Source organism: Aotus nancymaae, unplaced genomic scaffold, assembly GCF_030222135.1.
Source record: "Aotus nancymaae isolate 86718 unplaced genomic scaffold, 86718_ANA_hifiasm-v0.15.2.pri h1tg000064l_1, whole genome shotgun sequence".
Classification (NCBI taxonomy): Eukaryota; Metazoa; Chordata; class Mammalia; order Primates; family Aotidae; genus Aotus; species Aotus nancymaae.
In genome coordinates, this window is record NW_026988479.1 from 2153655 (window position 1) to 2175730 (window position 22076).

At 46.0% G+C, this 22076-nt stretch overlaps 1 protein-coding gene and 1 pseudogene across 1 annotated transcript in view; one reads left to right on the plus strand and one right to left on the minus strand.

Moving 5' to 3' along the window:
• Positions 1-609: 609 nt before the first annotated feature.
• The window catches only part of LMNB1 (lamin B1), a 64758-nt gene continuing 43291 nt past the window's right edge, over positions 610-22076 (plus strand). The window contains exon 1 of the mRNA XM_064366278.1: positions 610-1337. Coding sequence (XP_064222348.1) covers positions 979-1337 — 359 coding nt within the window. The 5' untranslated portion in view covers positions 610-978. The remainder of the gene's footprint in view (positions 1338-22076) is intronic.
• Positions 15532-16006, minus strand: LOC105731023 (ubiquitin-ribosomal protein eS31 fusion protein-like; annotated as a pseudogene).

Sequence of the window (22076 nt, forward strand, 5' to 3'; positions counted from 1 at the left end):
AAGCCGTGCATTTTGAACCTCGGACTCAGGCGCCTATTACGTAATTTCACAGTGGCCCGGCCTCCAGGCCGTTTCCCAAGCCCTCCAGCGAGGCGGGGGATAAGGTTACCTACCACGCCCGCAGTCACTCGGGCCTCTTAAGAGTTTCGTGTGTGGCTTTTAGGGACGTTTATATTTGAATTTCCCTGAACCGCCGAGTGTGGGCGGCGGCGCAGATCCGCCCCGGAAACCTCCCGGCTCCTTCCCGCCATTCGCAGGCCCGGCCCCTCCAGGGGACCCCGCGGGGCGGCGGGAAGGCCCTCAGGGCGCTAGGCCCAGGGCTGCGCGGATGAGCAGTCCCGGGCGTCCTTCATGGCCACCCAGAGTCCCGTCCCGGCCCCGCCCAGCCGGGCGTGCCGAGCGGACGGTTGCCCGAGGGCCAGATTTTAAATTTACAGGCTCGGCCCCCAAACCGCCGAAGCGCGCTGCCCGCTCCCCATTGGCCGGTGGCGGTCACGTGGAGGCGCCAGGGCGCGCCGGCCATGTTGGGGAGTGCGGCGCCGCGACCAGCGCCACCTCCGCCCCCAGCGGCTCGCCTCCAGCCCGCCCCTCCTTTCCCCCCATCCCCGCGCCCGCCGCTCCGTGCAGCCTGAGAGGAAACAAAGTGCTGCGAGCAGGAGACTGTGGCGGCGCAGACCCTGCTTGGCCTCCAGTCACCCTCGCCTTGCATCTTCCCGCGTGCGTGTGAGTGTGTACGTGTTTTCTTACAAAGGGCATTTCGCTATCGGTCGATTGATTCATAGTTCCCCCCCGCCTTTGCCCTTTGTGCTGTAACCGAGCTCCAGCCACCCCAGGTGCTCTGTTCCTCCAAACGCCGGCATCTGGACGCGAGTGCAGGTCGCCGATTTGTGCCTTCGGTTCCCGCTTCGCCCCCTGCCGTCCCCTCCTTGTCACGCTCCCTCCCGCGGCCTCACCGCCCCGCTCTCTCCGCCGCCCGCCATGGCGACCGCGACCCCCGTGCCGCCGCGGACCGGCAGCCGCACTGGCGGCCCCACCACGCCGCTGAGCCCCACGCGACTGTCACGGCTCCAGGAGAAGGAGGAGCTGCGCGAGCTCAATGACCGGCTGGCTGTGTACATCGACAAGGTGCGCAGCCTGGAGACAGAGAACAGCGCGCTGCAGCTGCAGGTGACGGAGCGCGAGGAGGTGCGCGGCCGCGAGCTCACCGGCCTCAAGGCGCTCTACGAGACCGAGCTGGCCGACGCGCGACGCGCGCTCGACGACACGGCCCGCGAGCGCGCCAAGCTGCAGATCGAGCTGGGCAAGTTCAAGGCCGAGCACGACCAGCTGCTCCTCAAGTGAGTCCTAGCTGTCGGCCGCGTTAGCGCCCGCAAGGAGGGGTGGGGGCGCAGCCGGGGCGACCAGCTCTCCGGGTTCTGCTCTGGGGAGGGAGTGTGGAGGCCAGGATGCGCGCATCCTTCAGAAGGGACAGGGTCTCGGTTACCGGAAAGGAGAAAGAATCTAGAGTTCATAGCGGGGCAGGGGTCGAGGAGGGGGCTCGAGCTGTAGCGATGAGGGGCCGTGATGTCCATTTCTAGGCTTTGGATACCCTCTGGAACGTGCGAAGTGCACACTTGGGGCTGCCGAGAAGGAGCGTCCGCTTTCGCACCTTGAACCCAGGGATCCCGCGCGGAGAGGCGGCCGCGCCGGCCCCAGGTGCGGGGAGCTGGAGCGCGAGTGCGCGCTCGAGTGCGCGCCCGGGTTTCCGGCCGGCGCGAGACAAAGCGTCTAGCGAATTTACAGTGCTGGGATGGCCGGCCGGGGAGGACGGGCAGCCCGCCTCTAGAATGAATGAGCTTCGCGCGGGCTAAGGGAGGAAGGGGAGGGACCTGCCCGGAGCATCCGCGTCTCCTGGGGGTGGATCCCACTTTGGCGCGCTCTGTCTTCGCCCTGTGACATTTTGCGGTGGTTCTGCGCCTGCTTTGGGCGGGAGGGAGAGGCCGAACTTGATCCACGCGCCTCCAGCCCGCCCCCGGCAAGTTACGTTTGCTAGCTGGTTAGCTTTCTCTAGGGAAAGGTGTCCTGTCTCAGAGGGGATGGCGCAGGCCCTCGGATGGTTCTGCGCAGGGAAGGAAACCTGGGTTTGTGCATGTTACAGCCACTGTTCTTCGAGTTGCGGTTCCCTTACCCCTCAGGCAGCGGCCCCATCTCCCCAGCTTTTGCCTCATAGTGTAGTCGGCTTCTCCGGTAGGGACCGTGCTTAGTACCCCTTAGTCTGCCATTGTGCACATAGTAGACCATGGCAGGTAACAGGGTGCTGTGTAAATGCTGAGTGTTTGAGCGAAGGAGAGCTTGTAATTATTTATTCCACCTAAGCGAGTGTGAGTTTTCATTCCAGTGCACAGGGATACACTTGCAGACCTTTTTTGGCCTTTGACTTTCTGATGAGCAAAACGTAACTGTCATCAGTAGGCAACAAGTGTTGATGCCATGCTTTAGAGATTTGCAAAATGTGGGTCTGGAATTCATGGTTGCCATTAGCACTGCCAATTAAAATATCTGGAGGTACCTTATTCTCACTTTGACACCCGTTGCCCGTGAATGTCCCTGTCCGAAGGCTCTGTGATTTTGTGTATTTTTACTTATCCCTCCTATCATATTTCCGGTTTATAAAAAAGCATGTGCACGTGGTAAGAATAAAATAGTATAGACTGGTTATAGTGAAAAATGATAACTGCACTACCCCTTTCCGGAGGCAATCACATTTATCCCTTCTTAAAAAAAAATTGTTTGGATATTTAGTTCTACGACTCGAAAATAATACTAAGCTTTTATTTCTGTTTCTTGGATTTACTAAGCCTTGCGTTCATCTTTTGAAATGAGCTGTCAGTTCACTCACGCTATTATTTCCGTGTTTCTCCATTTTTTTTGCCACTGAATTCCTTCAAATCTTAGATATCGTTGCTTATAAGACTTGCTATTATTATGTATACCACTAAGAAGATAAAAACATCAGGACCAACTATGTAGGATACATCCTGTTGGACCGACCCATCATGATTTCTTAAGTGTCAAAATGTCACACAGGGCCAGGCACGTTGGCTTACGCCTGTAATCCCAGCACATTGGGAGGCTTAGACAAGCAGATCACTTGAGGTCAGGAGTTCGAGACCAGCCTGACCAACATGGTAAAACCCTGTCTCTACTAAAAATACAAAAATTAGCTGGACTTGGTGGCAGGCGCCTGTAATCCCAGCTACTTGGGAGGCTGAGGCGGGATAATCGCTTGAAACCCGGGAGACAGAGGCTGCTGTGAACCGCATGGCCCATGGCACTCCAGCCTGGGTGACAGAGTGAGACTGTCTTAAAAAAAAGTTTCACAGATCAAGTATCTATTGTGTAGCAGTCACCGTTCTATGTTAGAGAATACGAATATATATATATTTTTAAAATGGATTACTGTTCTATGTTGCTGAGAGTGTAGTGAGGGAGCTATATCCCAGCAAGGAAATAAAGATTGTCTTTTGTCTGATATGATGCCGGGGCTTTTATAATATTTCTAGGAGTTATCCACAGAAGGTTTTTCACACAGTAACAAGGCTGCCACCTGGCTGACAGTAGTTGTAAATGTACGGATTCTAAAATGCCTACTGGTTTTAGCGGGGTTAAAATATGAGAAGAATGTGTATTAGAATCAATAAAGTAATGTTTGTGATACAGCTTAGGTAATAGCAAATGCTAGGGGAATACAAATAAAGCAGAGTGAAGGGTTAGTGTGATTAAGGAAGGCCTGTCTGAGGGGTTGACAGTACCTATATTCTCTGAGGGTAAGTAGTGTTTGGGATTATATTTTCGTTAGGTCTGTGCTGCTGTATGTATATTCCTACTGTCAGGATTAGATGTAGTATTTTTTCCCCCTAACATACCATTAATTGCTCAAAACATGCAACATTTTATCACTTTTCTTATATGGATTTATTCTTCAATAGCCTTTCATTTTTCTTGTTGATTAAGAACAATTTGCCCTCAGTGTGTTCGCAGACTTCTTGAAGATATCAAATCATAATATCTATCACATGAATCTTCTTTCCTCCCTAGAGTTCTCTTTGCTGAAGGTATGCCGTGTACTGATGTCCTATAACTTATTAAAGACAGTTTCCTGGCCGGGCACGGTGGCTTATGCCTGTAAAACACTTCGAGAGGCCTAGGTGGGGCAGGGGGTCGGGTGGGGTGGGTATCACCTGAAGTCAGGAGTTTGAGACCAGCCTGGCCAACATGGCAAAACCCATCTCTACTAAAAATACACAAATTAACTGGATATGGTGGTGGATGCCTATAATCTAAGTTACTCGGGAGGCTGAGGCAGGAGAATAGCTTGAACCGGGGAGGCGGAGGTTGCAGTGAGCTAAGGTCACTCCACTGTACTCCACCCTGAGCGTATTTTCTTTTCCCTTGGTTTCTTCATATTTTATTGAAGAACATCCTTAAGTAATTTATTCAAAAGGGGTGGCAGGAGGTAAACTTTCTGAGTCCTGTATGTCTGAAAATAGCTTTATTTAGTCTCATGCTTGATTGGCTGTTGGTCTAGGTATAGAATACTAGGTTAACACTTCTCCGGAACTTGGAAAGTATTATTTTGCTCCATTGTCTTCTGGCATCCAGGGTTGTTAATGTCTTTTTTTTTTTTTGAGATGGGGTTTCACTTTTGTTGCCTAGGTTGGAGTGCAGTGGGACAATCTTGGCTCACTGCAACCTCTGCCTCCCGGATTTAAGTGGTTCTCCTGCCACAGCCTCCCAAGTAGCGGGGATTACAGGCATGTGCTATCACACCCGGCTAATTTTGTATTTTTAGTAGAGATGGGGTTTCACTATGTTGGTCAGGCTGGTCTTGATGCCTGACCTCAAGTGATCCACCTGCCTTAGCCTCCCAAGGTGCTGGGATTACAGGTTTGAGCTACCATGTCTGGTCTCTCTTTAATTTTTTTTTTTTTTTTTTTTTTAAGATGGAGTTTTGCTTTTGTTGTCCAGGCTGGAACGCAATGGCACGATCTCGGCTCACTGCAACCTCTGCCTTCTCGGTTCAAGCAGTTCTCCTGCCTTAGCCTCCTGAGTAGCTGGGATTACAGGCACCCACCACCACATCTGGCTAATTTTTTGTATTTTTTCTTTTTCTTTCGTTTTTTTTTTTTTTGAGACGGAGTTTTGCTCTTGTTACCCAGGCTGGAGTGCAATGGCGCAATCTCGGCTCACCGCAACCTCCGCCTCCTGGGTTCAGGCAATTCTCCTGCCTCAGCCTCCTGAGTAGCTGGGATTACAGGCACGCGCCACCGTGCCCAGCTAATTTTTTTATATTTTTAGTAGAGACGGGGTTTCACCGTGTTGACCAGGATGGTCTCGATCTCTTGACCTCATGATCCACCCGCTTCGGCCTCCCAAAGTGCTGGGATTACAGGTGTGAGCCACCGCGCCCGGCCATTTTTTGTATTTTTAGTAGAGACTAAAAATACAAAAGCCATGTTGCTCAGGCTGGTTTTGAACTCCTAACCTCAGGTGATCTACCCTCCTTGGCCTCCCAAAGTGCTGGGAACAGGCATGAGCCACTGTGCCTGGCAATATATTTAATTTTTTTATTTTGAACCAGAGTGTTTGTAATTAAGTATAATCCTTATGTAGGTGGATTTAGATTAAGACAACAGGGTCAGGCCTGGTAGCTCAGGCTTGTAATCCCAGCACTTTGGGAGGCTGAGGTGGGCAGATCACGAGGTCAGGAGTTCAAGACCAGCCTGGCCAACACAGTGAAACCCTGTCTCTACTAAAAATACAAAAATGAGCGGCCGGGCGCGGTGGCTCACTCCTGTAATCCCAGCACTTTGGGAGGCCGAGGCGGGTGGAGCACGAGGTCAAGAGATCGAGACCATCCTGGTCAACATGGTGAAACCCCGTCTCTACTAAAAATACAAAAAATTAGCTGGGCACGGTGGCGCGTGCCTGTAATCCCAGCTACTCAGGAGGCTGAGGCAGGAGAATTGCCTGAACCCAGGAGGCGGAGGTTGCGGTGAGCCGAGATCGCGCCATTGCACTCCAGCCTGGGTAACAAGAGCGAAACTCCGTCTCAAAAAAAAATAATAATAAAAAATAAAAAGATGAGCTGGATGTGGTGGTGAGTGTTTGTAATCCCAGCTACTTGGGAGGCAGAGGCAGTAGAATCGCTTGAACATGGGAGGCGGAGGTTGCAGTGAGCCAAGATCGTGCCGCTGCGCTATAGCCTGGGCAACAGAGCCAGACTCGGGTTCAAAAACAAAACAAAACAAAACAAAAACAGTGTTGAGAATTGTAGATTCCAAGTTACTTAGTTTCTTTTTGATTCCTCAGCATATAAGATTTTTTATTTTTTATTTATTTTTTATTTTTATTTTTTTTTGAGACGGAGTTTCGTCTTGTTACCCAGGCTGGAGTGCAATGGCGCGATCTCTGCTCACCGCAACCTCCGCCTCCTGGGTTCAGGCAATTCTCCTGCCTCAGCCTCCTGAGTAGCTGGGATTACAGGCACGCGCCACCATGCCCAGCTAGCATATAAGATTTTTTAAAGACAGACCATGGAAATGCTTGGTCTAGAGAGAATTTGGGAAGTTTCCATGCAGGCGGTCTCTGAATCCATAGGAAAACAGATCTCATATGTAAGGTACTGTTACTCTGATTCAGTCCAAGCCTAACTACATTTTGCTGGAAACTTTTTGGGGGATCAGTTTCCAAGAATGATGATGAATGCCATCACTCAATACTTTAAACAAAAAGTACAGAAAAATTGACTTCAGAATTTCACTGTTAACTATATGGCAAAACTAGATATAACAGAAAGTTAAGTGTTTACATCAATCTTCAGTAACTGATTTTGTGGATTCAGACATTTGTTTTCCTTCAGTGATACAGGTCCCCTATCTGTTATGTAAAACCCTGGAGACCAGATATACTTTGGAAGTAAAAGCAATTCCAATTTAAGACAGTAATATGATGCACATACTGTATATGACACCCCTCAGTGGGGTTTGGGGTAGCACTCTATCATGAACATTTCTGGAGTGCAATGGCACAGTCTCGGCTCACTGCAACCTCCGCCTCCTGAGTTCAAGTGATTCTCCTGTCTCAGCCTCCCTAGTGCCGGGATTACAGGCACCTGCTACCACACCCGGCTCATTTTGTTTTTTTAGTAGAGACAGGGTTTCTTCATGTTGGTCAGGCTGGACTCGAACTCCAGACCTCGGGTGATCTGCCTGTCTCGGGCTTCCAAAGTACAGGGATTACAGGCATGGGTGACTGCACCTGGCCAAAACTAGTTTTCTTTATAAGAGTTATAAAAGTAGTTAAACTCCTAGTTACAGTTCTTTTATAAAAGAGTTATGCTAAATTACTTTAATTTGCAGTGGAAGACTTGGAAGGACCAAACCCCTAAAATTGATGTATAGGAAGCAGGTTCCAAGTAATTAAACTATCATGACATTTCCTTCTCATGCTTTCAAAAGATGTTTGGTAAAGCAAGATCTTTTGGAGTTATTTAACTTAGGTATGAGACTAGGTAATATTTGGTATACCCAGATTCAAGGAAGTAAACACCCAGAATGAAACATAAAGCACTATTAAAATATGGTGAGTTTTTTTTTTCCCTTCTCTTTACACAGCCGCTAGTTATATTTATTCTTTCATTTGTATAGATCGTGTCACTTCTGATATGTCTGAGTTAGAAACTTTTAGACTTTTTTTTGAGACGGAGTCTAGCGTTGTTGCCTTGCTGGAATGCAGTGGCGTGATCTCGGCTTACTGCAACCTCCGACTCCCTGGTTTAAGAGTTTCTACTGTGTCGGCCTCCTGAGTAGCTGGGATTACAGGCATACACCACCATGCCCAGCTAATTTTTTTCCCATCAGCATAAGTCTCTTTCATATACAAATGGTGAGAATGAGCCTCAGGTATCGGTTGGGTTGACCCTGTATAGCTGAAGTTCCCAATTATTTTTGGGATCAGGGAAGTTTTCTTTAGTTCTGTTTTTGTTTTGAGGCGGAGTCTCGCGCTATTGCCAGCACTGGAGTCCAATGGCGTCATCTTGGCTCACAGCAACCTCTGCCTTCTGAGTTCACTCGATCCTCCTCCCTCAAGACTCCCGAGTAGCTGGGATTACAGGCACACACCACCACACCCGGCTAATTTTTTGTGTTTTTAGCAGAGATGGTGTTTCACTATGTTGGCCAGACTGGTCTCCAGCACCTGACCTGGTTATCTGCCCGCCTCAGCCCCCCAAAAGTGTTGGCATTACAGGTGTGAGCCACTATATCCGACCAGGAAAGTTTTTAAAGTCAGTGTTTTTGTTTTTGTTTTTATATTTTTTCTGAGACAGAGTTTTGCTGTTTTTTGCGCAGGCTGGAATGCAATGGCACGATCTTGGCTCACCACAATCTCCGTCTCCCAGGTTTAATCGATTCTCCTGCCTCAGCCTCCCGAGTAGCTGGGATTACAGGCACGAGCCACCACACCCAGCTAATTTTGTATTTTTAGTAGAGACGGGCTTTCCCCATGTTGGTCAGGCTGGTCTCGAACTCCCAACCTCAGACGGTCTGCCTGCCTCGGCCTCCCAAAGTGCTGGGATTAGAGGTGTGAGCCACTTTTTTTTTTTCCCCAGTAGAGACATGGTTTTACCATGTTGGCCAGGCTGGTCTCAAACTCCTGACCTCAGGTCATCCGCCTGCCTCAGCCTCCCAAAGTGCTGGGATTATAGGCATGAGCCACCGTGCCCAGCCTTCATATTTTATTAACAAAAAAGATTCATGATAAATATTAGTAGTTAACATTTTCTCATGCAACACTACTTTGTGAACATATTTACATGTCAGTAAATGTGTACTATACCATCATTTAGCACATTTTAAACATACATCAAGATGTGCTTTATCGGCCACTTATTTGCTTCTGACCAAGGAAATATGCTTTGCACGGACTGAATCTAACCTATTTCTCAGAGGCCATAGATGGTGGTTGTAAGGCCAGTAGCCTCGCCGGGAGCATGGACGCAGACCCCCCCACCCCCTTTATTCCAAAGCTCGGACAAGCTCAAGCAAGCTCAAACATGCTCAGGCATGTTCCCTTCTCCCATGCTCGCACAGCCTGACCTTCCCTTAAAAAGCTCAGTATGCAAACACGGTGCTGCAACCCTAGCCTCTTTCTAGCCAATAGCAGCCAAGTCTTTCTAACCAATAGCCGCCAAGTCTTTCTGGCCAATAGCAGCTGAGCCTTTCTAGCCAATGGCAGCCGAGTAATTCTAACCAACGGCAAGCCAAGTCCTAGCTGAAGGCTTGTAATTCTACCCAGTGATAGTCTTGCTCTCCCACAACCAATCGAGCTCCTTCACTCCCTATAAAACCCCACGTCTGAGAGGAGTCTGTGCGACTTCTCCGGCCCCTCCTGTCGGACCGCAGAACCTCACCCGGGAGCCTGAATAAATTCCTTTGCATTGGATCTTCTTGTGCTGGCCTCAGTTTCTTCCGTTTTAAGCTCGGAGAGAACAAACCTTACAGTGGTGATTATCTAGGAGCCTTCTCTCTTGCTGACAATATCAAGTTTTTTCTTTTGGTTAAATTGTGGGTTAAATGTCTTCTAATTTGCTCATTAAATATTAACCACTGAAAAATTGGTAAAATTACAGTTTTTGGTACCACCAGCTGTAGAGGAATGTCCATTTCCTGCTTGAAGGTCTTTAGTGTTAATTTCTGGAGGTTCTTTCTAGTTCTTGATTATTTTTATTGTTCTGCTCATTAAGGAAAAATAGTACCAAGATTCTACACTTGGGTCATAAACTTAGGTTTCTGCTGATATTTCGGCATATACCTGGGTGATAAGTTAGGCCTTATAGTTACTCCACTTACTTGGTCCTTTTTTATTTTTTTACCTTCACTTCATTTGGATTTATTGATGATAGAATTTTATCACTTTTACTGCTAGATGGGGTCTGGGATCCCCAACGTATTTTGAGATATAGGAAGTGTGACTGACCTAGAGAGCTTAAAAGATTTGTACAAGATGCAGGAAAAGGCCAGGCGAGGTGGCTTATGCTTGTAATCCCAGCACTTTGGGAGGCTGAGGCAGGTGGATCACAAGGTCAGGAGTTCAAGACCAGCCTGGCCAACATGATGAAACCCCGTCTCTACTAAAAATACAAAAATTAGCTGGGTGTGGTGGCGGGCACCTGTAATCCCAGGTACTCAGGAGGCTGAGGCAGGAGAACTACTTGAACCCAGGAGGCAGAGGTTGCAGTGAGCCAAGATCACACCACTGCGCTCCAGCCTGAGTGACAGAGCAAGACTTTGTGGGGTGGGGGTGGGGGTGGGGGTGAGGGTGGAGGGGGGAAGATGCAGGAAAAAAAGAGCTGACATTTATTTTGTGCCTATTCTGTTTGCCAGGCATTATACTAGATGCTTTATAGACATTGTCTTTTAAGTTTAGGGTAACTGCTGATGAGTGAGGAAACTTGAGGCTTAGAGAGGTTAGGTATTTTGCCTGGGATTACTTAGCAGAGAGCAAATGAAAGAGCTAGAAAGGATGGTAGCCCTGACTTCTAGCATTGTGATAGGGTTTTCACATACATAGCCTTATTTATCCATCCAACAGTGTTCTGCATGCATTACTCTGGTTTACTGACATGAAGCATGCTCACAGAGCATCATTATTTGTGGTTAATACTTGAAGTCTCACACAGGATAGTTGATTTTCAGATTCCTTTGGGTGCTACTTTTGGAAATGCTACTAGATGCATTTTTCATGTTGATAGTTTGTAGCCCTCATGGAGGTAATTTTGGATTTGTCAGTAGGGTGCACTAGTTGGAACACCTATTTGAAATACTGAGAACTTTATTTGCTAAAAAAAGGTAAAGATGAATTACTGAAAAAGATCTCTTATCTTTTTTCTTTTCTCTCTTCTTTTTTTTTCTTTGAGATAGAGTTTTGCTCTTGTTGCCCAGGCTGGAGTGCAGTGGTGCGAGCTCAGCTCACCACAACCTCTGCCTCTGGGGTTCAAGTAATTCTCCTGCCTCAGCCTCCCGAGTAGCTGAGATTACAGGCATGTGCCACCACGCTTGGCAAATTTTGTATTTTTAGTAGAGATGAAGTTTCTCCATGTTGGTCAGGCTGGTCTCGATCTCCCGACCTCAGGTGATCTGCCCGCCTCGGCCTCCCAAAGTGCTGGGATCACAGGTGTTAGCCACTGCGCCTAGCCTTCTCTTCCTTTTTTTTTTTTTTGAAATGGACTCTCACCCTGTTGCCCAGGCTGGAGTACAGTGGTGTGATCTTGGCTCACTGCAACCTCCACCTCCTTGGTTCAAACAATACCCTTGCCTCAGCCTCCCGAGTAGCTGGGATTGCAGGCGCACACCACCATGCCTGGCTAATTTTTTTTGTATTTTTAGTAGAGATGGGGTTTCACCATGGATTTGAGCTTTGAGCTGGCTTTGAGCTCCTGACCTCAGGCAATCTGCCCACCGCGGCCTCCCAAAGTACTGGGGTTACAGGTGTAAGCCACTCGCTGGCCTCTTTTTTTCTCTTCTTAAAAAGCTACTTTCCCACTTGATTCCATGACTTAATAATTTAAAAGAAATTAAAACCTCTAAACAAATCTTTAATACTCATGATAGAGCGTTCTTTCATTTTTTATTCAAGATACATTTTTCTGGAACAGGTACTATATACCAGGTCTTGAACCAGATGCTGGGAATAGAGAGATGGGATACTCAGTCCCCATTATCAAGTTACTTATAGTCTAGTGGGGAAGACAGAAAACCAACACTACAGGATTGTGATACTATAAGTGCAATATACTAATAAAATATATTAAGTGCTATGATACCAGTATTCAGGTGTTGCTGTGGAGAAACAAGGACTGCTACCTAAGGCAGGCTAGGAGCCTTGTGAAATTTTGAAAGAATCCCAGGGGAATTGGGGAGGTGGTGATCTCTGAGCTAAGTGTTGGGAGGTAAGTAGGGGTTTGCTTCTAAACTGAAAATCTTAGGAGGGTGAGTTATCCCGAAAGTCAATTCATATAACTGGACATGTATATATATATATAATTTTTTTTTTTTTGAGACAGAGTTTCCCTCTTGTTGGCCCGGCTGGAGTGCAATAGTGTGGTCTCAGCTCACTGCAACCTCCGCATCCCGGGTTCAAATGATTCTCTTGCCTTAGCCTCCCAAGTAGCTGGGATTACAGGTGCCCACCACTACGCCTGGCTATTTTTAGTAGATATGGGGTTTCCCTATGTTGGCCAGGCTGGTTGTGAACTCCTGACCTCAGGTGATACACCCACCTCAGGCTCCCAAAGTGCTGGAATTACAGGTGTGAGCCACTGCGCCCAGCCTACTGGAGCCATATATATATTTAATATGGGGTGGGGAAGGGGATTGCATTTTAAGTAATAAGTAAACCCAAGATTTTCAGGCAAAATTGTGACATGATCAGTCTGGCTATGCTGTGGAGGGAAGAAAAGAGGAGAGGTACAAACACTAGTAAGAACACTGGGGGAGTAATAAGGCAGCCCTTGAATTGAGGCAGGTGGAAGAAAGGAGAGAAGGTGGATTAAAGAGATACTGAGCATAAGAGACTAGGGAGAATAAGAGTCTAGGTTGACTGCTTCCATGCTTGGGTGCCTGGGCAGACAGTATTGTTCTTAACCAAAATTGGTGGATAAGGAACAGGTTTGGAGGACCTTAAGTCAGTGAATTAGTGGTGTTTGCCAGACTTTCAGGTAGTGATGTCAGTTGGCAATTTGAAGTACTCAAGAGACATGGAAAACATGTGCATATGAGGACTGGGTAGAGGAAGGAAAACCACAATGGGGATGATAAGTAATAGAGAGGCGAGGCTGGGTACAGTGGCTAATGTTTGTAATACCAGCACTTTGGGAGGCTGAGCAGTTGGATCACTTGAGGCCAGGAGTTTGAGACCATCCTGGGCAACATGGTGAAACCCCGTCTCTACTAAAAATACAAAAATTAGCCAGGTGTGGTGGTGTGCGCCTGTAATCTCAACAACTGTGGAGGCTGAGGCAGGAGAATCACTTGAGCCTGGGAGGCGGAGGTTGCAGTGAGCTGAGATAGCACCTCCGCACTTTAGCCTAGGTGACAGAGAGACACTATGTCTAAAAAAAAATAAGGAAATAGGGCAGGCCGAGGCTGGCAGGCAGGCTCAGTGCGGTATGTCTGGCCCTCGCTGGCAGCGGGCCTGGAGGCCCCCCCACCCAGAAAAAAAATAGGTGAGAAAAGAGGGTTGAGTTACGGAACAAGGGTTTTTTGTTTGATGAAGTTTAAGAAGTATCTGTTGTCATCGGTTTCTTTGGTCCTTAGGTGATTGTTGACTGTGAGGAGAGCGTTTGGGTAATAGAGGAAACCATTGGCCATAATTAAGGGGAGAACGAGAGGAAAAAGATTATGAGTTTAGAACACTTATTTAAGAATGTTGGCAGTGAAGGGAAGTAGACTTGTTTTTTAAGACAGTCTCACTCTGTTGCTCAGGCTGGAGTGCAGTGATGCATGGTTCATTATAACCTGGACCTCCCAGGCTCAAGTGATCCTCCCACCTCAGCCTCTGGAGTAGCTGGGACTACAGACACATGCCACCACGCATGGCCAATTTTTTGTGGGGAGAGGGTTTTTTTTTTTTTTTTTTGAGATGGAGTTTCGCCAGGCTGGAGTGCAGTGGCACAATCTCGGCTCACTGCAACCTCCACTCTTCCTACCTCTCAGTTTCAAGTGATTTTCCTGCCTCAGCCTCCCAAATAGCTGGGACTACAGGCATGCATTCCCACATCCCACTAATTTTTGTATTTTTAGTAGAGATGGGGTTTCACCATGTTGGCCAAGCTGGTCTTGAACTCCTGACCTCAAGTAAGTGATCCACTGTCTCGGCCTCCCAAAAGTGCTGGGATTATAGGTGTGAGCCACCTCTCCTGGCCATTCTTTTTTTTTTTTTTTTTTTTTTTTTGAGACAGAGTCTTGCTCTGTTGCCCAGGTTGATATGCAGTATCGTGATCTTGGCTCACTGAAACCTCCACCTCCCGGGTCTGGGTTAAACAATTCTCCTGCTCAGCCTCCCTAGTAGCAGGGATTACAGGTGTGTGTGACCATGCCCAGCTAAATGTTATATTTTTTTAGTAGAGACGGGACTTCATGTTAGCAAGGCTGGTCTTGAACTCCTGACCTCGTGATCTGCCCACCTCGGCCTCCCAAAGTGCTGGGATTATAGGCATGAGCCACCGCGCCTGGCCCAGAGTATGTAGGTTTTGAGTGGTCTATTTATTCCAACATGATTTTTTCTATACTCTGTTACTCTTTTTGAGACTGTCTTGCTCTTTTGCCCAGGCTGGAGCGTACTGGTATGATCTCTGCTCACTACAACCTCCACCTCCTGGGTTCAAGTGATTCTTGTGCTTTCAGCGCCACCAGTAGCTGGGATTACAGGCATGCGCCACCACGCCCCGCTAATTTTTGTATTTTTAGTAGAGACCAGGTTTTGCCGTGATGGAAAGGCTGCTCTTGGAACTCCTGACCTCAGATGATTTGGCTGCCTCAGCCTCTCAAAGTGCTGGGATTACAGACGGGAGCCACCTCGTCTGGTCCGCTATGTTATTTTTAATCTGTGCAGAATGCAAGAGTTGTCAAAAACACATAAGTTACAGCAGAAATACTTATAAACATAGTCCCCAGCAGAACTCAGTAATGTACTGAGTAGTTTTTTTCCCTATCACGCCTTTTGATCACCTATAAAAATAGTGTTTTTCCCCACTTACTTACTTTTTTGTATAATTATATAGAGACAGTCTATGCCAGTTGTTAAAACATCAAATCGTTTAGGATCTTTTTTAATTAATTTTATCTCATTAAATAAGGAATTAGCTTTGGGTACCTTGTGTTTTCTCCATTCTAGTTGTATAGCATAAGCATTGACAGTTTGAGTATAGAATTCTAGGTTGTAAAGGCGATTTTCTTAGACTTTTGAAGGCATGTTCTTGTTTTCTAGCTCTCATTTGCTGCAGAAGTAATGATGAGTAAAAAGTTTAAAGGAGAATGGCTTGAACCAGGAAGGTGGAGGTAGCAGTGAGCCAAGATCGTGCCATTGCACTCCCGCCTGGGGTACAAGAGTGAGACTTTGTCTCAAACAAAAAAGGCTTGTAGGATCTTCTTTTGGTCCAGTTCTAAAATTTCACAAGGATATTCCTTGTTGTAAATCTCTTTTCATCCATTGTGTTATTGTTTTTTTTTTTTTTGGGAAGGGGTCTGGAAATTTATATTCTTTAGTTCTTGGAAATTTTGTTGAATTATTTTATTGATATTTTCTCCTCTTTTATTACCATATGAGACTCCTGTTATTCAAATGTTGGACCTCTTACACCAATCCTTTGGTTTTCTTACCTTTTTAAAAAGTATATTCTTTACTAAGACATGTTCCCAATTTTCCTTTCCGAAAGTTTTTGCTATTGTATTTTAAATTTCTTCCTTTTTTTTTTTTTTTGTTCACGTCTTTTATTAACTCAGTTACTTGTCTTCTGGTTTGTTGAAGTAGTAAGTCAGACAACATTTGCCATAATAATGTCTGTCAAAGTGGCTTGCCATAAACACTCCAGCACCACATTCATCAGAAGGGCACTCTCGATGAAGGCGACTAATTTTGCCATTCTCGTCCACCTTATAATATTTCAGGACAGCCAGCTTACCTTCTTTCTCTTGTGCTTATTCTTCTTGGGAGTGGTGTAAGACTTCCTTTTCTTAGCACCACCACGAAGTCTCAACACAAGATGAAGAGTAGAATCCTTCTGAATGTTGTAGTCAGACAAAGTACGTCCATCTTCCAGTTGCTTGCCAGCAAAGATTAGTCTTTGCTGATTAGGAGGAATTCCTTCCTTATCCTGGATCTTGGCCTTTACATTTTCTGTCATATCCGAGGGTTCAGCCTTGAGGGTGATGGTCTTCCCTGTGAGGGTTTTCATGAAAATCTGCATTTTGGTGGCGGCCCCACCTGAGGTGCAGATTGTGGATCGAAAAGGAAGAAACTGTATTTTAAATTTCTAATCGCTTCGTTTTATTCTCTCTCGCTCTCGCTCTCTTTGAGACAGTGTTTGCTCTTGTTGTCCAGACTAGAGTGAAGTGGCAGGATCTCGGCTCACCGTAACCTCCGCCTACCGGGTTCAAGTGATTCTCCTGCCTCAGCCTCCCAAGTAGCCAGGCTTGTGCCATCATCATGCCTGGCTAATTTTTTATATTTTTAGTAGAGATGGGGTTTCTTCATGTTATCAGGCTGGTCTTGAACTCCGGACCTCAGGTGATCCATCCGCCTTGGCCTCCCAAAGTGCTGGGATTACAGGCGTGAGCCACCGAGCCTGACCTTTTTTTTTTTTTTAAAGATAGGGTCTCCAGGCTGGAATGCAGTGGCATGATCTTGGCTCACCATTATATACAGCCTCAACCTTCTAGGCTCAAGTGATCCTCTCGCCTCAGCCTCTGGAGTAGTTGGGACTGTAGGTGTGTACCACTACACCCAGCTAACTTTTTGATTTTTTCATAGAGACAAGTTCTTACCGTGTTGCCCAGACTGGTCTCAAACTCCTGAGCTCAAGTGGTCCTCCTGCCGCAGCCTCCCAAAGTGTTGGGATTACAGGTGTGAACCACCACACCTGGCCTTTTTTTTTCCTCTTTTTTTTCAGAGACAGGGTCTTGCTGTGTTGCCCAGGCTGGAGTGCAGTGGCTATTCACAGGCGTGATCCCACTGTGGATCAGCATGGGAGTTTTGACCTGCTCTGTTTCCAACCTGGGCCGGTTCACCCCTCCTTAGGCAACCTGGTGGTCCCCCGCTCCCGGGAGGTCACCATATTGATGCCGAACTTAGTGCGGACACCCGATTGGCATAGCACACTACAGCCCAGAACTTGGGCTCAAGCGATCCTCCCACCTCAGCCTCCCGAGTAGCTGGGACTACAGGCACGCGCCACCGCGCCGGGCATACCTGACCTTTTTTATTCTCTTGGTATCTCTTTTTTGTTTCCTTTTTGAGACAGGGTCTCGCTTTGTTGCCCAGGCTGGAGTGCAGTGGCACAATCTCAGCTCACTTCAACCTCTGCCTCCATGTTCAAGTAATTCTCATGCCTCAGCCTCCTGAGCAGCTGGGATTATAAGTGCCTACTATGACACTGGGCTAATTTTTGTATTTTTAGTAGAGACGGGGTTTCACCATGTTGGTCAGGCTGGTCTTGAACTCTTGACTTCAAGTGATCTTCCTTTCTCTGCCTCCCACAGTGCTGCGTTTACAGATGTGAGCCATTGCACCTGGCCTATTCTCTTGATATCTCTATAGCATTGTTTTTGTCTAAATTTGATAGATTTGGTACTTTCTTTTTTATTTTTTTGAGATGGAGTCTTGCTCTGTTGCCCTGACTGGAGCGCAGTGGCAAAATATCAGCTCATTGCAACCTCCGCCTCCTGGGTTCAAGTGATTCTCCTGCCTCAGCCTCCCTAGTAGCTGGGATTACAGATGCGTGCCACCATGCCCGGCTAACTTGTTTTTTTAGTAGAGATGGGGTTTTGCCATGTTGGCCAGGCAGATCTTGAACTCCTGACTTCAGGTGATCCGCCCGCTCCCAATGTGCTGGGATTACAGGCGTGAGCCACTGCGCCTGGTGCATTTGGTACTTTCTCTTATCTTTGCAGAAGTCTTCATTGTCCTTCATAGCCCCTCTTTGCTTAGTTACTTTCTTTTTCTGTTTAGGTCTTTGTATCGTCACTCAGTGAAGGGAACAGAAACTACTAGGGATTTTAAGCAGAAAGGGAAAGAATATGAGATGTAGGTGCTCAGAAATGATTTTTAGAGGAGCTAGAGGAGCAGTAATGATCCCTAGAATATTGTTGTAGAACTGACCGTCTTTGGGAGCTTTTATGTATGAGGTCACCAATGAAACTAGTGAACTGTTTTAAAAACAGTGTATAGCTACTATTCAGGACCAGTAAGATGCCACTGCGATTGCTTTAGGAACAGCTGCCTCATGACACCCAACAAACTGGAGAATGGATATTGAAACACTGTTTCCAAAATATTTTACACCTAGATCAGTGCCTGGCACATTGTAGATAGGTTACAAAGTAGTGGTTATTGGTTTTTGTTTTTAAGTGAATCAGTCATTTTTATTAAGACTTAATCTGTAAGTGTCTTCTCCACACTCCTGTGCCTGTTTATATTACAGTGAATTTTTGTTCGTTTGTTTCAAAGAATTGGTTTTGTAGTCCAGTTTGATTCACATTTAGTATTTTTCCTAATTTTTTTCCTGAGTTTCAGCTAGAGCTTGCTTGAGTCTGATTAGGTTGTTGCTAATTCGTTGACAGATTAGTTTATTCAGTGAGTAGCAGAATCTTATTAGCACTGGAAACTATCCTTTGCAGCTTTTGAGTTATGCAGAAGCATATTCTTAGTCTTTTTGCATGTGCCACAGGAGACCCTTGTTAATAGAAATTGTGATCACAAGATATTCTGGAGTTTTTGTGTAATTTTTTTTTTTTTTTTTTTGAGATAGAGTCTCGCTTTGTTGCCCAGGCTAGAGTGCAGCAGTGTGATCTTGGCTTACTGCCACCTCAGCCTCCCAGGTTCAGTCGATTCTCCTGCCTCAGCCTCCTGAGCAGCTGAGGATTACAGGCATTCCCCACCACGCCCAGCTAATTTTTGTGTGTGTGTGTGTGTGTATATATATATATATATATATATATATATTTTTTTTTTTTTTTTTTTTTTAATAAAGATGGGGTTTCACCATGTTGGTCAGGCTGATCTTGAACTCCCGACCTCAGGTGATACGCCCGCCTTGGCCTCCAAAGTGCTTGGATTACAGGCGTGAGCCACCACTCCCTGCCTAATTTTTGTATTTTTAGTAGAGATGGGGTTTCATCATGTTGACCAGGCTGGTCTCTTAACTCCTGACCTCAGGTGATCTGCCCGCCTCAGCCTCCCAAACTGCTGGGATTTAAAGAGTGAGCCATTTTGTCTGGCTGAATTTTTGTGTATTAAGTTATATTTGTTTTAGTTTCAGTTCATTCATTTTCCTTAGGAGAAAAATACTATGGATCACATCTTTTTTGCCTTTGGAAGGGAGGATAACGTGAGGATAGTGTTGAAGCTGATGAGTGGCTGTTGGAGCAAATGCATGTTTGATGTGCAGTTTGAGCCTGTTATAAAATAAAATTATCTAGTTTTAGGACAAGGTTTTTATGTGGGCATACTTTACTTTAAATTGAAAATAAGGTTTATTTTTTCCTCTAAAGATCTGGAACATGGCTAGATAATAAAAGACATGGCATACTGATGCTGAGCTCTGGGTGTGAAGAGATCCCCAGACATGGATTTATGTGATAATCACTTGAATACTGCACTAGTGTTGAGTGGTGTTCAGCTGCTACCAGAGACAACTGTTTAGAAGAACCTTACAGTATATGAAAGCATCAACAGAGCTTAGCCAGCTGGACCTAACTGGCTTGACTGTCTGTACAGTGGGTCTGTTTTGAGGGATTTAAAAATCCTTGTTTTGTCGCTTTGATTAGAAATAACAATTTTGTATAGAATGATTTCTGTTTGTTAGCTGATTACAGGTGAAAAACTAAATGGCTTTCTCTTTCATCTCCTGTAATATATTTATATTTCTAAATAAGAATGGGCCTGAAGTATAAAATGTTAGGGATAGGAACTGCCACAAACTGACCAAGAAAATGTTAATAGGTGGGCAATAATTTGCCATTACCCTAACTAATTAAAACTCTTCTGTGTGAGCTTCAGATTATGTTGTATTTGTCCCTGTAATTTTACTTATTGATTTGTTTTACACTAACTCTTTGTTTCTTGTTTAAGTGGGCAATCTTATTTTTTCAAGTATGTATGGTTGGAATATGCTTACTAATTCCTCTTTCTTTTCTTTTTTAATTAATTAATTAGTTAATTTTTTTACAGGCCAGGCGCCATGGCTCACACCTGTAATCCCAGCACTTTGGGAGGCTGAGGCGGATGGATCACGAGGACAGTAGTTTGAGACCAGCCTGACCAACATGGTGGAACCCCGTCTCTACTAAAATACAAAAATTAGCTGGGCGTGGTGGCACATGCCTGTAATCCCAGCTACTCAGGAGGCTGAGGCAGGAGAATTGCCTGAACCTGGGAGGCGGAGGTTGCAGTGAGCCAAGATTGTGCCATTGCACTCCAGCCTGGGCGACAGAATGAGACTTCATCTCAAAAAAAAAAAAAAAAATTTTTTTTTTTTACAATAAGAGTCTCTCACTTTGTTGTCCAGAATGACGGTGGCCCAACCACAGCTCGCGGCAGCCTTAACCTCCCTGGCCCAAGCAATCCTCCCACCTCAGTCTCTCTAGTAGCTGGTACTATAGGCACAGGCCAGCACACCTAGCTAATTTTTGTATTCTTTGTAGTAATGGGGCTTCACCATATTGGCCAGGCTAGTTTTGAACTCCTGGGCTCAAGCAATCTGCCTATCTTGGCCTCCCAAAGTGCTGGGATTACAGACATGAGCCACTGGGCCTGGCCCCCTAATTCATTTTCAAGTAGTCATTGTTTTTGCAGGCCTTGAATGACTTTCTGCATGTTATGTATGTGGTATGACTTTTGGAAGAATATACTCTACAGTTTTCACCTAGTAATGATGTATTTCTCTAAGAGCTCCATTGAGTATTTGTTTTCCAGTGATTTTGTGATTGGATGCGGTTTTTGATTTTTTGTTTGTTTTTTGAGAAGGAGATACATTCTTGTTGCCCAGGTTGGAGTGCAATGGTGCCATCTTGGCTCACTGCAACCTTCCGGGTTCAAGTGATTCATTCTCCTGCCTCAGCCTGCTGAGTAGATGGGATTACAGGCCCCCACCACCACACCCTGCTAATTTTTGTAGTTTTAGTAGAGATGGGATTTCAACATGTTGGTCAGGCTGGTCTCGAACTCCTGACTTTGTGATCTGCCTGCCTTGGCCTCCCAAAATGCAGGGATTTACAGGTGTGAGCCACTGCACCCAGCTGGATGCATTTTTTAAATCTCCTTTTTTTACCCCTTGCCCTGTCTTCTTATCGTGCTGACTAATCTCCACTTTCTGATTGGTAGGGCTAGTCTAGAGTAGGGTATACCTAGACAAATGAAGGACATCCAACACAGAAGAACTAATGCAGAGGCCAAGCAAAGTTCAGACACTGAGTTCCAGAGCCAAGTTCAGTGCAGAATAGAGGGCTGGAAATGATCTTAAAACAAGTCAGGGTCTAACTGGTGGTATGGTGTAAAACCAGTATGATAAAAGCAGCAGAGTATGTAGTATTGATGGTGGTGGGGGTGCTCAGGAGAAATTCAGAAAGTGTTAACCAGTTGGATTTAGGTTAGTCCTATAGGCCTCAGGAGAGGAAAGGGATGTGTCCCAGATACATGGTACTAGGTTTTATTGGGAAACTATGACCATAGTAAAGCTGTGTATGTTAGTCTTAAATCAATGCTGTAGAATTAGCAAGACTATAAATATATCCTTTCTAGCTAATTTCCTTTTTGTCTCTTCTTCTCTTCCCTTCCCTTCTCTTCTCTTCTCTTCTCTTCTCTTCTTCTCTTCTTTTTCTTTTTTCTTTCCTTTTTAAAATATGGAATCTTGCTCTTTAGCCCAGTGGAGTGCAGTGGCACAATCTTGACTCAGTGCAGCCTCCGCCCCCTGGGTTCAAGCAGTTCTCCTGCCTGAGTCTCCTGAGTAGTTGGGATTACAGGCATGAGCCGCCATGCCCAGCTAATGTTTGTATTTTTATTAGAGATGGGGTTTCGCCATGTTGGCCAGGGTGGTCTTGAACTCCTGGCCTCAGGTGATCCACCCACCTCGGTCTCGCAAAGTGCTACGGTTACAGGTGTGAGCCACTGCACCCAGCCGTACTAATTTTCTTTTTAATGGTCAGATACTCGATTAGACCTGGTTACTTGTTATGACTGACAAAATTCAAGCTTACTTGAAATGAGAGCTAATTTTGTTTATTAAGGGAAGAAATTCTTAATTAGCATAGAATGCCAGTTAC